The sequence below is a fragment of the Geotrypetes seraphini genome, chromosome 5 (genome assembly GCF_902459505.1).
Source record: "Geotrypetes seraphini chromosome 5, aGeoSer1.1, whole genome shotgun sequence".
Classification (NCBI taxonomy): domain Eukaryota; kingdom Metazoa; phylum Chordata; class Amphibia; order Gymnophiona; family Dermophiidae; genus Geotrypetes; species Geotrypetes seraphini.
In genome coordinates this window covers 91,561,540-91,578,867 of record NC_047088.1, presented here as the reverse complement: position 1 = coordinate 91,578,867, position 17,328 = coordinate 91,561,540, and the positions used below count along the sequence as shown (strand labels likewise).

The window sequence follows — 17,328 nt, the reverse complement described above, 5'->3', positions numbered from 1 at the left end:
CCAGAGGGCTGCCTTCAGTTTTGCCAGGAGTAGGCTCGCATGTCCTCGGATAAATTGGTGCTAGATAACATTCGGGAGTGGCACAAGATAGATTTATTTTGCCTACCTCCTGGATTTGTTTCTGGACTTGCCAGCAGGTTGGCCAGAAAAGGAGTCAATGGTCCACTTTACTTTGCAGCGTCTCTTGGACATCTGAGCACTAGAACCCATTCCAGAACACGAATCGGGCTTCAGCAGATTCTCTTTATACTTCATCATGCCAAAGTATGGCTCAGAGGACCGGAAGACAATTCTGGATCTCAAGTCAGTCACTCGCTTCCTTTGGATTTCTTGCTGTCCTTGCTGCTGTCTCTCCTAGGGAGTTCTAGCATTATTGGATCTCATGGAGGCTTTCTTCCATATTCCAATATTTCCATGTTCTGCGTCAGCATTTCCAGTCTGCAGCTCTTCCCTTTGCACACTCGACAGCTTCTCGTACTTTCACCAAGGTGATGGTACTTGTAGCGGGTTTTCTCTGCAGGCAGGGTGTCCAGGTCCATCCTTTCTTGGACATCTGGTTGTTCTGGGCTCCTCCTCAACTCAAGTGCACCCGTACAGTGGAAACAGTGGTCTCTACTACAGAGCTTGGTTGAATTGTCAACTTCAAAAAGAACTAGTTGATGCTGTCTCAGACCTTGGAGCATCTGGGCCTTCTCTTTGTCACCCGACATGGTAGTGTGTTTCTTCCCAAGCCACGCAGTCCGAAACTTCAGCAGCTGATCAGAGATCTCTTAAACCTTCCAGCTCCAATGCCCTTGTATTATATCTATAGGTGCTGGGGTCCATGGCAGCCTCCTTAGAGGCAGTCCCCTGGGCTAGTGTGCACATGCGTCCTCTACAGAAGTCTCTCCTCTTTCAGTGGTCTCCACATCATCATCATCATCATCCCTCCCAGATGCCACTCCCCTGAACGGAAACAGTATTCATAAGTCTGTGCTGGTGGCTAGGGACGGGGCTCTTCCGCCAAGGCAAATTTCTTCAGGTCTTAAACTGGTTAACTCTTAAGACAGATCCTAGCCTGTCAGGTTGGGATGATCACGGCGGGACCGCTCCATTCAGGGGCAGTGGTCTCCTCATCAATGATGTTGGTCAATCAATCGTTTGCAGCTTCAGCAATTTGCCTGCCATTAATTCACTTCCAACCCACTCTGGAAGGAACAGCAGTGTGAAATGTTCTCAAGACAACGCCACAGCAGTGGCATATATAATTCATCAAGGGGGCACAAGAAGCACTCTCTTGGATCAGGAGGCTTGCATGCTGTTTCACAGGGTGGAGCTGTCTCTCTCGGTGGTGCACTTGGCAGGAGTCAACAGACTTCCTCAGTTGACAAGTCCTGGACCCAGCAGAATGGTCCCTCTCGCATACAGCTTTTCCATATGATCATACAGCGCTGGGGTCAGCCCCAGGTGGACTTGATGGTGTTGGAGAACTCGAGGGTCTAAGCATGGAAACAGGACTGGATGCCTTGGCTCTGCCCTGGCCAGCTCACAAGCTCCTTTGTGTCCCCTCAATGGCCTCCTGTTGGTTGGGTCATCCACTGGATAGCAATGCATCCTAGCTTCGTGCTTCTAATAGCTTCGGACTGGCCTTGTCGTCCGTGGTTTGTGAATATCACCAGTCTTCAGCAGGACATGGAAGCTCAACCTCCCTCTCCTTGACAACCTTCTCGGTCAGGGTCTGGTGCCCATGGAGACACACAACGCTTTGGTCTTCTAGTATGGCTCTTGAGTGCACTCAGCCTTGATGAGTCACGGTTCTTCAGAGGAGGTCTTCTTGACCCTCTTGAAGTCCAAGAAACTCGAACCTATGACTTCTTTTCCTTCTGCCTGGTAGGCTTCCCAATGGTAGTGCGCTAAGGACCGGGTGGTGCCTGAATGGGCTCCCATTTCGGTGGTCCTGGCTTTTCTTCATGCAGGCTTAGCAGGTTTTTTGTGCTTCAGAGCATGCAGGGGTTCTAGTTCACTTTCTGCTCATCTGGTTGTGACCAGGTTTCTGAGAGGGACAATTCATTTGTGGCCTCCTTTGCATCATCCTTTACCTTCGTGGAATCTTACCATCTTTCTACAGGGTCTTGTGGAAGCCCCATTCAAGCCACTCAAGGCTGCTACTCTTCTGCATCTGACGCTCAGCCTGTCTGATCGCCTTTGTCTCAGCACGACATATTTTGGAGCTTCCAGCTTTTTCATTCGAAGACCCTTTCTCAGTTTTACAGACGCTGGAGTTCTTCTTTCTACCAACGGTAGTTTCTGCTTTCCATGTCAACCAGGAGGTTCATTTGCCTGTGTTTCATTCCACAGGTTCAATGCAAGGATCAAATCTTATGCAAGTTGGAAATCAAGAGAGTCTTGCGCCACTTTTAGAGAGGACCAGTGATTTTCGGATATGTGATCTCCCTCTTTGTTCTGACTGCTCTGCCTTAGCATAATTGGCCAGCTTCTTTGACCTCGATCTCCCAATATGATTCGTATGTCCATTTTCCACAGCATATGTCACCCCGTGGCATGCTGCCGCCAGTTTCTTTTCAGATCCACTCCACTAGAAGTGTTGCTGCTTTGTAGGCAGAGTCATGTACGTTTTTTCCAAGATGAATTTTGCAGGGTGGCTCCTTGGTTCTCTCTTTCTACCTTCTACCTGTTTTTTTCCAGGTCAATGTGGTGGCTTGTTCTGATGCAGCTTTTGGGACCTTGATGTTGCAGACAGTAGTCTTCTGTTCCTCCTTAGATGCTGCCATTGCTTTGGTACGTCACCTAGCATACTGAATCCGGAAGGGACATAACGAATGAAAGATTTTCACCTTTGATAATCTTCTTTCTGTTAGTCCCTGGAGAATTCAGTATGGATCCTGCCCTCTCAGTGTTCTGCATCACCTACTTTCTTTAGCCTCTGTTGTTCTCTTTACAGGCTTGTGGATCTTCCAGCCAGTTAGATGGGTCCTGTGGGGAGTTTGCTCTTCTGTGAGTATTGCATATTACTGAAGGCTGCTTCATGTGAGTGGCTTGTTGCACACAGCCGTTAGTTCTCCATTGTTCTTCAATGTTTTCTGTGTTGCCTTTGTGCCTGTTTATTGCTTGTTTTCATGTTTTTGTAGAGCAGACCAGTTTATAAATTGTTTATGTTGCTGGGGATTTGTTAACAGGCATGTTGCTTGGCTTATGGGGCCTGAACTATAGGGGGGCTCTAACTCTCTCTCTGAGGTGGGGAAGGAGCAATGTGCTCAGAAAAGTATTTGGATTTCTGCAACTCCTGGATTACGGGAAGGGATTGGAACACCTTGCGCACTGAGTCCTCCAAGGACTAACAGAGATTATCAAAGGTTGAAAACCTAATCTCCCTTTCTTCTCCATAACCTGTTCCTCAGTGCCCTTTCCATTGAATGGTTTGGATTTTTTACTGTAATTTTGGCCTAATATCTTTATTTTGCCATTTAGCTTTCATGTTAATCTTATTTGAAAATCATATAGTGGATTAGCATATTTGGAAGTCATGCTGGACTGTGTGACTACTGAATAAGTTGTTTACCTAGGACAAGCAGGCAGCATATTTCACTTGTGGGTGATGTCATCCATGGAGGCCCGGTATGGACTATTGCCAAAGTGTAGAAACATAGAAACATAGAAAGATGACGGCAGAAAAGTTGGCCAAGGCCATCAAGCTCTGCCCACCTATAGACCCTCCCCTGGAGATTAGCTAGTGTTTTGCCCTGACCCTCTTAGGGTATCCCACATGGGCGTCCCATTTATTCTTAAAATCTGGCACGCTGCTGGCCTCGATCACCTGCACTGGAAGCCCGTTCCACCGATCAATCACTCGCTCCGTGAAGAAATACTTCCTGGTGTCGCCGTGAAATTTTCCGCCCCCTGAGTTTGAGCGGGTGCCCTCTTGTGGTTGAGGGGCCTCTAAGAAGGAAGATGTCATCTTCCACTCTATACGTCCGGTGCGTATTTAAACGTCTCAATCATGTCTCCCCTCTCCCTGCGCTCCTCTAGAGTGTAGAGCTGCAAATTGTCTAGTCTTGCTTTCGTCACGGGAGACCCTATTAAGCCCTGAGACCATTCTGGTGGCCATTCTTTGGACGACTCGACCCTCTGCACGTCTTTGCCGGTAGTGTGGCTTCCAGAATTGCACGCAGTTATTCCAGATGAAGGTCTCACCATGGCCCTGTACAATGGCATAATGACAGCAGGCTTTCTGCTGACAAAACTTCTACGGATGCAACCCAGCATCTGCCTTGCCTTTGAGGAAGCCTTCTCCACCTGATTGGCAGATTTCATGTCTGCACTAATGATTACTCCCAAATCTCGTTCCGCTGAAGTCCTGGTCAAGGTCTCCCCGTTCAAGGTATAAGTTCTGCACGGGTTTCTGTTACCTAGGTGCATGACCTTACATTGTCCAGCATTGAAGCCCAGCTGCCAGGTTGAGGACCAGCATTCCAATGTGCGCAGGTCCTGCGCCATACTATCTTGTAAATTGCCCTCGCTTACCATATTACATAGTTTGGCGTCGTCGGCGAATAATGTTACTTTACCTTGAAGCCCTTGAGTCAGATCTCCTATGAATATGTTGAAGAGGAGCGGACCCAAGACCGAGCCCTGAGGCACCCCGCTGGTCACCTCCGATGTCCCAGAGAAAGTACCGTTAACCATCACCCTCTGACGTCTGCCACTCAGCCAGTCTCTGACCCATGCCGTCAGAGTCTCTCCCAACCCCATTGATTTCATCTTGTTTAACAGTCTGCGGTGTGGGACGCTGTCAAAAGCTTTACTGAAGTCCAGGTACACTATGTCCAGTGAATCTCCTTCATCCAGTCTTTTTGTTACCCAGTCAAAGAAGCTGACACTTTAAACTTTGTGAAGCTTTGAGACTGCCTGCACCACCATGTGCGAGTGCCTTCCTGCCCAACATCTGCTCATGGTTCCTCAGTTCTTTGTTTTTCACAGAGCGAAAAAGTTCTAATTTTTTTTTTTTTTTTTTTTACGCTATCCAAAATTGCCTTTCCGTCAGCAGTATTTTGCCTTTTGGCTTTCTTTTATATATTAAATATTTTTGATTTGTCAAAAAAAAAAAAAAAAATTATATATATATATTTTTTCACAGCCAATTCCTAGGTCAGGCCTTCAGGTCCTTTCTACATTTATTTTGTTTTAATATTTAAATTGAACTATAGTATGTTTTTATTGTGCACTGCTTTGTATTACCGATTAAGCACCCCTAGATGTCCTGCAGCACCAATGTTACTGACTGTTGAGCCAACAGTAGTGCAAGTCTTCCAAGCCTACTTAGCAGATAGCTCAGTGATATTTTTTAAGCTTTATGCAACACCAATGCAAACATCAATTCCCTTGGTACCGGCCCAGCCAGAGCATAGCACTTCAAGGCCCCAGGATACTTGTTCAAGATCTACATCGAGGCAGCGCCACTCTACATCGACACATCGGAGATCTATGTTCATTCTGCATTGAGACATCGGTCTAACACATCAACATTCTCCATTGGAAAAAGTCTATTCAAAATAGTCAATCACCTTTACGATACTCAATCCCTTACCCGACCTTCCTCAGACGCACCCCCACCGGCCAATGACTTGGCCGCCGTTCTTCAACAACAAAATCTCCATCCTCAGAGCCCACCCTACCTATTTCCTCCAACAACCATCTGAACTATCTGGACATTCAGTCCCATTAACGACGAAACCAGGGCTGATTTTTATTGGAACAACTATTACCACCCCCACCTGGCAACAATTCTGCAAATTCTACCTAAAAATACACCAAATCCCACTGCAAACTAGATAGCTGTCCACCAAATGTAATGCAAGCTGCCCGATCTCTTTCAAATCAAATTATATAATTGGCTCTCCTCCCAACTACAATTAGGCTCATTCTCTGTGGGACCTAGGCCAGATTTCAGATTACGCCTATCGTCAAAAATCCCAAAGATCCCATCTCCCTCATATCCAATTACAGACCCATATGCGAACATACCCTTCTTTACAAAGTTGATGGAAGGTCTGGTCAACCAAGATTTAACAACATACTTGGACAAATTCAACATCCTAAACGACAACCAGTCAGGTTTCCGTCCTGGACACAGCACTGAAAACCGTCATCGCTTCTTTGGTAGATTACCTTCACAACCTGTTCAGCCAAGGCTCAAGTGCACTAGTCCTACAATTAGATCTTAGTAGCGCCTTTGACTTGGTTGATCATGCCATTCTTCTGGATTGTTTGGAGTCTATCGGCCCTCTCAGGCAACGTGTTAAAATGGTTCCATGGTTTCCTAGGTCAACGCTCCTACCAAGTCTACAGCGACAATTCCCATTCCGCCAGCTGGGCCAACACCTGCGGAGTCCCACAGGCTCCCACGCTGTTCAATATCTACCTGGTCGCCCTAGGAAATCTACTGCCAAAACTTGAAGATAAAAATTCTACATCTATGCTGATGACATCACCATTAGTCTTCCCCATCTCCAACATAACCCCCGAGATAAACAACCTCCTAGCTTCAATCCTAACGCAAATTGAACTATGGATGACCAGACTTCAAAACTGAGGCTCAACTCAGATAAAACCAAGTTCTTCCTGGCAAGCCCAAACGACAAAATCAAAGATACCTCAATCTCCCTGAATGGCCAAGTCTTTACCTTAACAAACTCTTTAAAAATACTCGGAGTGGACTCTTGATCGCAACCTTACCTTCGAAGCTCACACGACCCTTCTTGTCAAAAAAAGCTTCGCCACCTTATGTGAAGCTAAGATCCATCAGAAAATACTTTGACGCCCCCCTCATTCCACCTGCTTGTGCAATCCTCCAATCTTAAGTCTAGTCGACACTACTGCAACATCATCTATCTGGGATCTTTCAAAAAAACCACACAAAGATTGCAAATTATTCAAAGCACGGCAATTCCGACTGATCTTCGGACTAAATAAATGGGAACACATAACTCCCTATTACCACAAACTTCACTGGCTACCCTAGAAGCAAGAGTGCTATTCAAGTTTCGCCTGTTTCTGCTACAAATCCATCCTTGGTTCGGCCCCCCCCTTTACTTAGTACCCCATTTTATCCTAGACCGCCCATCCAAACTCACACGTAGAAACCCACCTGTTTAGCTACCCTACCCTAAGGACCTTCCGTTACAAAAGATATCTAAATAGAACTCTTGCCTTCCAAGCAGGTCATCACAATAACTGGCTGGCCCACATCATCTCACGCTCTTCATCCTACTTAAACTTCAGGAAACTACTAAAAACTAATCTTTTCACCCGATTCATACCCTAAGACCCTATGCCCACCCTGGCCCTCTATTCTCTCTAATGTCCTTTACGCAGATTGTCTTGACCTTCTTCACTGTACCATTTCATTGCCATAATTTATACCACATCTTTCTTTCTGTTTTGTACCATTTTTTCTCTCAGTTGTACCATTTTTTTCTCTCAGTTGTACCATTTTTTTTCTCTACCACCTAATTTTTATCTGATTGTAACATTGTACCATTTTCGCTGATTGTCCATGCCCTTCTTCGTTGTAAACTGCCTCGAACTACTATGGCTTTGGCGGTATATAAGAAATAAAATTATTATTATTATTATTATTATTAGGAAGACATAGCATTGTACCGAAGCACATTCTTCTTGATCTAAAAGGGCTTTGTGTGGTACCAATTTCTCCTCTTTGCATCTGAGATCCAGACGACATTCTTCATCATGGTCATCTTCGGATTGGTACCAGCATCGTAGACGAAGTCCTTCCTGTCATCCTTCACAGTCCAGGCCTGCTGTACCAGATAGTGATACTGACCTATCTCACCATTCTGAGACTGATAATGAGCCTACTTTGTCAGCTCCTGAATCCTATGGTATTTCTTTAGATCAGTCTCCTCCACCTCCCAGGCAAATGTCTCCTCCAGAGGAGCTCTTTCACCAAATTCATCAGAAATATAGGAAGAGACTTTCCTATTAAGTTGGAATCTGACCTTGAGCCTAGGCCAGAACTCTTAAAGGCGTTAGATTTTGATGAGCCTCCTATAGAGCTTCTTAAGTTGCCTTTGCATAATCTAGTTAAGGAAGCTCTTTTTAAGAACTGGGAGATTCCTCTTTCCACTACTAAAGCCCCAAGAAATATTGACGCTCTTTATAGAATTAAATTTTGTCCTGGCTTTGATAAACCACAATTATCACATCAGTCATTGCTAGTTGAATCTACTCTTAAGAAATCCTCTAGCTCCAGAGTTTATGCTACTGCACCACCTGGTCATGAGGGTTGCACCATGGACAAGTTTGGTAGATGGCTGTTTCAGAACTCTGTTAACCTAATAGGATTATGAACTACAGCTTTTACATGACATTCTACCTCAAACATCTGCTTAAGAAGTTGGCCGATTTTTTAACAGTACATCCCATTGGGCCACCTACAGAACTTTCAGGATACCATTCACAGTTTATTATAGACTCGAAAGTCCATGGCACGATTGACATTTGATTCTTTTAACGTAGCATTCAGAGCATCAGCAATGTCCATTGCCATGAGACGCCTGGCATGTCTAAGAGTCTCTGATATGGACATTAACCTGCAAGACCGCTTGGCAAATATCCCTTGTCTCGGAGAAGAACTCTTCGGAGACAAAGTTGAAGACGCCACTCAGACTCATATGGTACAAGCAGAGCTGGACTACTCTCACTGGCTTTAAAACTAAGCCACAATCCTCTAAACCAGTGGTTCCCATCCCTGTCCTGGAGGAATCCCAGGCCAATCGGGTTTTCAGGATAGCCCTAATGAATACGCATGGAGCAGATTTGCATGCCTATTACTTTCATTATATGCAAATCTCTCTCATGCATATTCACTAGGGCTATCCTGAAAACCTGATTGGTCTGGGGATCCTCCAGGACAGGGTTAGGAACCACTGCTCTAAACTATCACAGAGGCCGCCTTCATATGCCTATAAGATGTGTTATCCAACCACTGCAGCTCCTTCCAATCCACCACCTCCACAGAAGAGGCAGAAACAAGAGACCTCAAAAATATCAACCATCGTTGGACTTTCATCACCTCAGATGCCTGCGTGTTCAGAATCATTTGCTGTGCAGTACATAAGAAACAATAATGCTTGTGGGGAAAGTCCCCGTGCCCTCTTTTGTGTGTATGCTTTGTTCCAATTCAAATCTGGTTCTGGGCAATTCCACACAACATATTCCTAAAAGCAATCTGCCTAGCAGGAAGTCAAAATATTTTAACAAACAAGTTGAACAGACTTCTCCAATCTCACGAGTGGTTTCTCAACTTTAGGGGATGCTAGATGTGGATCTCTTTGCTTCTCCCCACAATCACAAACTTCCAGTCTTCTGTTCCAGAATTTACACTCAGTCAGATGCTTTACTCATCGACTGGCGAGACAAGTTTCTGTGTTTTCCCTCCAGTACCTCTACTCAGGAAGACACTACTCAAACTTCATCAAGAGCAGGTCACCATGATTCTCATAGCACCTTAGTGGCTGCAACAGCCATAGTTCCCTCACCTCCTTCAACTCAGTGTACAGGAACCCATCTCACTTCAAATCTTTACAATGTTGATGACACAGATCAAAAAATCTCTTCATCCCAATCTGTTAGCTCTCTCAACATGGTATCTCCCAGCAAGTAGATACTTTTATACTATCTGCACTAGTGTCGGCCATAATTGAAGCTTCTAGAAAACCTTCCACACAGTGCCCAAAAATTGGCCCAAAATGGGGATCCCGTTTTATATTCAGGTCAATGCCCCCTCCCATTTTTTTTAAGGCCACCACCACCACCAGGCTCTGCCCCCTCCTCCTCCCTGCCTTTATCTTCATACCTCTGCCAATCTGGTGGAGGTGCAGCGGGCAGGAGCAAGCTTTCCAAACTCCTGCCCCGCTGCTAACGGCTGCGTGATTCCAACTTCGTCATCTGAGCCGCATAAGCCAGCAGCGCAATTTGGCGCTGCTTCTCAGCGCTGAGCAGCATTCTTTACTGGCTCCCGCGAATTGCAAACCATGTATTTCCAATCCTTTGTTACAGCGGTTTACATTTTGTAGAGTAAGGAATGATTTGTACATTAGGAGGAGACCCACGCCTCTTCTTTTTTTCTCTTGGTGAGTGGATTATTTTGTACCCGGTTGGGCAAATTCAGTTTAGTACTGGGGGATGTTGTCATCCTGTATCCACGTTTCTACTTACATATTATCCCTGCTTGGCTGTTTTAGCAGGTCATGTATTAAGGTCTTGGTTGCAGACTGAGTGTGGCATTTATGTACATGCGCTCTATTTGCACATAATCTCTCCTGGTGGTGTTTCTGCAGTATATATTATTTTTAGGTTTCTTATATTCCCTATTTTTGTTCTGGCGGGTGTATTATGGATTTTGTCTTCTGTTTCCTACAATTATGCCTGGGCTCTTTGGATTATCCATTGGTAATAAATCAGCTGGTCTGATTTTGGTTTTTGACTAGAGTGCTTGATTTTCAACATTTGATTTTCAATCTGTGTGTCTTATTAAAGTGTATCTTAATGTCTGGGTAGTGTGAGTTGTATTGCATTGGGATGTTCCCTTGTATTAGTCATGCTTCAATCAAGATTGCGCTTACTAGTGCCAGGCTTGCTATCCATATCAAGTTCATCTTGAAACTTTCTCCATGGATGATAGTACTTTCACACCTTTCTGACGAGCACTGTACTTTTGGGTTAATACTTTGTCAATAAACTAGTAATCTTTCTAGCAAATATTATAATATGTTTTTAGGATTGTGTTTTTAAGGTTAAGGTTTTCAGTTAGCACCATTACAGACCCATCGCTAATATCCCCTTCTTTGCAAAGTTAATGGAAGGGCTGGTCAACCAAGACTTAGTGACCTATCTGGACAAATTCAACATTCTAAACGATAACCAGTCTGGGTTTCGCTCTGTTCACAGCACCGAAACCAATATAACCTCTCTACTAGATTCCCTCCATCACCTGTTTAGCCAGGGCACAAGTGCACTAGTCCTTCAGCTTGATTTAAGTAGTGCCTTTGACTTAGTTGATCATACCATCCTCTTAGACTGCTTGGAGTCAATCGGCATCTCGGGCAATGTCTTAAAATGGTTCCGGGGTTTTCTAAGTAAACGATCATACCAAGTTTACAATGCCAATACACATTCCTTCAGCTGGGTAAATGCATGTGGAGTCCCTCAAAGCTCTCCCCTGTCCCCCTCATTTTTTCAACATCTACATGGCCGCACTTGGGAACCTATTACAATGCTTGAAAATCAAGTTCTACATCTACGCTGACGACATCATCTTAGTTTTTCCCCTATCCACCATATCTCCGGAGACAATAAACCACCTGGCATGCACCCTAAAACAAATTGATCTGTGGATGACCGATTTCAAATTAAAACTCAACTCTGAAAAAACCAAATTCTTCCTGGCAAGTCCAAACGACAAAATCAGAGATTCTACAATCTCCTTAAATGGTCATGTCTTTCCTATCACAGATTCCATAAAAATTCTGGGAGTGACACTAGACCGCAACCTCACCCTTGAAACTCACACCGACTTACTGGTCAGAAAAGGCTTCTCTGCCTTATGGAAACTGAGAACCATCAGAAAGTACTTCGATGCAATCTCTTTCCAACTACTGGTACAATCATACATCCTAAGCCTACTCAATTACTGCAACATTATCTACCTGAGGGTCCTTCAAAAAAACCATTCAAAGCCTCCGCATCATCCAAAATTCGGCAATCCAACTGATCTTTGGGCTGAAAAATGGGAACACATATCTCCCTACTACCAAAAACTCCACTGGCTACCCATGGAAGCAAGAATCCAGTTCAAGTTTGCCTGTATCTGTTTCAAATCCATTCTTGGTATGGCCCCCTTATACCTGGTTCCCCATTTCCCCTTAAACTGCCCTTCCAGGCCCACCCGCAGAGCCCACCTCTTCAACCACCCAACTCTAAAGGCCAGCCAATACAAAAGTCACCTAAACAGAACACTTGCCTTCCAAGCAGGTCATCTACCGTATTTTCACGCATATAAAGCGCGCGTTATACACACCGAGTATAACCATGTGCGTTATATGTGTGAGTGCATTAAACAAATTTTTTTTTCAGTGTGATCTGGCATCCCCCCTGCGAACCGGCATCCTCCCCCCTCCCCCGCGATCCTACATCCCCCCCAGCACCGCAAAGACATCGGTCGCTTACCCGATTGGGCACTAGCACCAATGCACAGGACGTGCCAGTGCCCGAAGTTCCTCCCTCGTTGGGCTGGGCGGTGCAAGGGAGATCCTCCCTCTTCCCTGGGCTGGACTGGGCTTTGAGCATTTGCGCATGCTCAAAGCCTTCTGGTCTCGCTCTCTCTGAGATTCTCAGATTCAGAATCTCGGAGAGAGCGAGACCAGAAGGCTTTGAGCATGCGCAAATGCTCAAAGCCCAGTCCAGCCCGGCACAGGGAAGAGGGAGGATCTCCCTCGCACCGCCCAGCCCAGCCCAACGAGGGAGGATCTTCGGGCACTGGGACGTCCTGTGCATTGGTGCTGGTGCCGGTGCCCAATCGGGTAAGCGACCGATGTCTTTGCGATGCTGGGGGGGGTGTGATGCGAGCAGGGGGGGGAGGATGCCGGTTTGCAGGCCAGAAGAGGGAGTAAGCGGGAGTGGCAGGAGGAGGTTATAGCAGCATGCGCAGTATACGCGTGTGCGTGTTATATAAAATTTTTTTTTTACACAAATGGTTTGGACCCGCGCGCTATACGCGTATGCGTGTTATACACGTATGCGCGTTATATGCGTGAAAATATGGTAAATGACTGGCTGAGCAGAATTATCTCGCACTCCTCATCCTACCTAAATTTCAGGAAATTATTAAAAACTAGCCTATTCAACCGAACTATAACCTAGCCCTCTCTCCCTCCTCTGCTCCCCAAGTTCTCTTTCCCTACCCTTCGCCCTGCCCACCTTACTTTTGTCCCTCATATTTTACCCGTTCCCCGCACACGCATATTTATTGTATCTGTATTCGCTGACTGTAACTAATCACTGATTGCCCTGCCCTTTTCTGTTGTAAACCGTATTCGCTGATTCTTTGTTATATCTGTATTCACTGATTGTAACTATTCGCCGATTGTCCAGCCCTTCTTTATTGTGAACCACCTCGAACTACTACGGCTTTGGCGGTATATAAGAAATAAATAATAATAATAATAAATGTTCTGGTATTTCTATTTCTATATTACAGACTAAAACAGTTTATTTCTGATTGTCATTTCTAGCACGTTCAGTTCTCTATAGTCCTAATTCTACTCTTAAAGCATAGAATTCTAGGTAAATATTCTATCACATACTTTTAAGGCAGGATATTCTAATTATACATTCTAGCATACATTGGATTTAACAGACATTTTTTATGTAAAGTCGACTCTTACTCATTGTCCTCATGGGCCTGTTGGCCCACATGAAGGGCCCACACAAAGGGCCCAACGGCAGCTCAGGCCCACCTGCTATATGGCCCTTTAAAACCAAATTCCTTTGGCTAGGACTCTCAACTGCCCCACTGTACACTCCAAGGATCACAGTAAACAATGCAGATTTCCCATTAGAACTACAATCCCAAATCTTAGGATAGAAATTGATAACCCACCTATCCATGAAAAGCCACGCACAATAAAACAATCTTTCCTTGTGATGAGAAAGCTAAGATCCATCAGAAAATATTTCATAACTGAGACTTTCTGAATTTTAATGCAAACCCTAATTCTATCTCAACTAGATGAGTGTAACATAACTGTAGTTCTTTGCCCTAAAACGTTGCTAGCATGTCTATAACTAGTTTAAAATGCAGTAGTAAGACTCATATATGGACTATGGAAATCGGAACACCTAAGCTTTATTATATGAAAACTTGACTGCCCATAACCGCAAGGATCAAGTTTAAATTAAGCATCACTGCCTTTAAGATCCTGAGAGGGATTTCCTCTGACTACCTAACAGAGTTTGCTGGCCTACTCCAGAGTGCCTCCAACAGATAATCTACTAGAACTCTTTTCCATTTAAAATTCCCAGCATGCAGCAATATAAAGTACACTAGGCAAATTACCTTATTCATCCAATATCAATTAGCAAAATGCTGTAACCAACTGCCATTTACACTATGATCTCGTGACCACTATCTCAGGTTCAGAAACATTTCAATATCAAGACAGCCAATTCCACTGAAATGGGAACTGTAAAAGACTATTCCTAAACTAATGCAACTCCTGGGACAAAACAAAGAGCCAACAATAACCTACTATGTAATAATGTATTTGAAACTATGACCTAACTGTATTAATAGATGTACTGATCTACCTGTACTACAACCCTTTTTGAATATCTCTGTCAATCTGTTCATTGCAACTTCCTGGGTAACTGACCCAACCTCTTGAACTGAATAGGTAAAGGTGAAATAGAAAAACTGATTAACATAACATCTTAGTGCTATTAGCGCTTTTCATATGCCTTTGGACAACAAACTATTATCAATATATCCTTTAGTATCCAGATTCATGAAAGGCTTTTACCATACCAAGCCATCTATCAAACCTCCTCCACTGTCTTGGGACCTTAATGTTATCCTTTTCCACTCTCATGAAGCCTCCATTTGGACCGTTCTCTACTTCATCCCTTAAGCATCTTACTTGTAGAGTAGTCTTCCTCATAGCTCTTACTTCTGCATGAGGAGTTGGTTAACTTCAAGCACTTGTGTCAGATCCTTCTTACTCAATGTTCTACCATGATAGGGTGGTACTCATCTCAAGTTCCTCCTGAAAGTAGTCTCAGAATTTCATCTCAGCCAGAGTATAGTTCTTCCTGTTTTCTGGCCAGTATCACATTCTCACCCTGGAGGAGCAGTGCTTGCTTACTACCGTGTTAACCTGAAAATAAGACCTAACCCCAAAAATAAGCCCTAGCATTATTTTTAGGGTAGGTCTTAATATAAACCCTACCCCAAAAACAAGCCCTAGATAGATTACCTCTGAAGCCCCTGATACTCCCCGACTCCATCCTTGGATTCGCCAGCAGCAGCACCCACCCGTTCCCCACTGACCCTCCCTCCCATTACCTTGCGCAGCATCTTTCCATTTCTCCCTCCCATCCGAACCCCACTGACCATCCCACTGCAAAACTGACATACCTCCCTCCAAATAGCAGCATCAACAGCACTTTAAACAGGCTGCTTTGCGGTCATATCCCACCGGGTCCTACCCTTTACCGCATCACTGATGTCATATATAAGACACTGATGTCTTATATAAGACACTGTCTTATTTTCGTGGAAACACGGTACTTGGATCAGACTAAATCTCACAGAACTTCGGCTTGGCTGTTCCCGTCATTCGATCCCAACAGACTTGGAGCTCCTGTCACTAAGAGAACCATCTCATCAAGGCTTGTGGATTGAATCTCTTTTTGCTATACTCGGACTGGGCTAACACTGGAATACCGTCTCACTGCACATAAAGGTCGAGCAATGGCAACTTCAGTAGCTCATCTATGTTCCATTCCCATTGAGGACATCTATAAAGCAGCCGCCTGATCCTGAATTCATACCTTCACATCCCATTATTGTTTAGAGAATCATTCTAGATGAGATAGTTGGTTCAACCAATCATTTCTACAAAATTTATTCTCCACTTAGATGCCAACTTCTCTCCAACCCTTTTGGTTTCGCCAGGCTCATGATAGAATCAAATATAATTTCTTTATAATGTCACTGGGGTACTAATAGTTAAATATTAGTGGAAGTCAGAAAAATTGTATTTTCATACAAGTGTTTGAAAGACTGTAAAGACATTTATTTATTTATTTATTTACTTTTGTAATCAAACTTGGAGCGTAACCAGAACTAATAAAGTTGCAACGACTGAAAAATATACTTTGGTTCATCACTAGAGGGCGCAACTCTCTTCTTGAAGAACTCTATACCTCTGAGTGACTTTCAAACGTGACGGTTGCAATCCTGAAGTTTGGTTACCAATTTGAATGAGAAGACAGTTCTTTTATTTGAACTCATGATAGAATCAAGCACATCTTCTCAGAGACATGATCCTGGCAGCTAGGGAGTCCCACATGTGAAAATGTACTGCCTGCTTGTCCTGGGATAAATCAGTTACTTTCCTTTAACGCAGGGGTGTCCAATGTCGGTCCTCGAGGATCGCAATCCAGTCGGGTTTTCAGGATTTCCCCAATGAATATGCATGAGATCTATTTGCATGCACTGCTTTCATTGTATGCTAATAGATCTCATGCATATTCATTGGGGAAATCCTGAAAACCCGACTGGATTGCGGCCCTCGAGGACTGACATTGGACACCCCTGCTTTAACGGGTGTTATCCGAGAACAGCAAGCAGATATTCTCACAACCCTTCCATCTCTCCTTGTTGACTTCTTAGCTTTGTTACTGAACTTATGCTCCTGCGTGCTGACGTCATGTGGTAAGGCACTCGCACATGTGCAGTACGGACAGTCACAAATGATAGACACGTTTGCACTGTCAGTACTAGGCTACTTGGATGACATCATCCATATGTGAAAATATTCTGCCTGCTGTCCTTGGATAACAGCAGTTACAGGTAAGTAACTGCTATGTTTATGTACAGTACTCCCCTGATATTTGCGGGGGTTCCTGGAATGGAACCCCCACGAATCTTGAAAAACCGCGAATATGGTTTTTCATGGGGGAGACTGAAGAGGGCAGCGGGAGAGGGTAGCAGGAGGAGCAGCCGGAGCACAACGAGTACAGGAAATCACATTGCGGTATGCTCTGACCGCCTCTTCCTGCACTAAGTCGGGGCCTTACCCAATCAGGAGCTGCATGTCAAAGCAGCTCCTGATTGGATAAGGCCCGGCTTGGTGCAGGGAAGAGGCGGTCGTAGCATACCACGAGTGATATCCTGCACTCCGGCTGCTCTCTCCTGCTGCCCTCTCCTCGTTGGCAGTTCGCAATCGGAAAATACCGCGAATGACCGGGGGAACACTGTAATCATAAGGCAGGTTATATTGGATCCCTTGTATCCTAACAGAGAAATGATAATTCACGGCAGGGCATCTTGAGGGAAGACAGGGCAAGATGGGTAGTTTCAAAAGAGCAAGGACAGGGACATGAGGAGTATAACTCTTTAGGTTTCAGGTATATGGGTTTAAAGTTCTGAAATAACTTATTTTGACTTTTCCAGTCAAGTGAAGAAATCAACACTTAATCCCAATGCAAAGGAGTTCAATCCTGCTAAGCCACTTCTATCTGTGGTAA

The 17,328-nt window shown here is 44.6% G+C and overlaps 1 protein-coding gene across 4 annotated transcripts in view; it reads left to right on the top strand.

The window, feature by feature from the left end:
* ATXN2L (ataxin 2 like) overlaps positions 1-17,328 on the top strand; it is a 414,538-nt gene that overhangs the window by 261,817 nt on the left and 135,393 nt on the right. For all 4 annotated transcript variants that reach the window (XM_033946500.1, XM_033946501.1, XM_033946502.1 and 1 more), the window contains one exon: positions 17,255-17,324. In XM_033946500.1, coding sequence (XP_033802391.1) covers positions 17,255-17,324 — 70 coding nt within the window. The remainder of the gene's footprint in view (positions 1-17,254; positions 17,325-17,328) is intronic.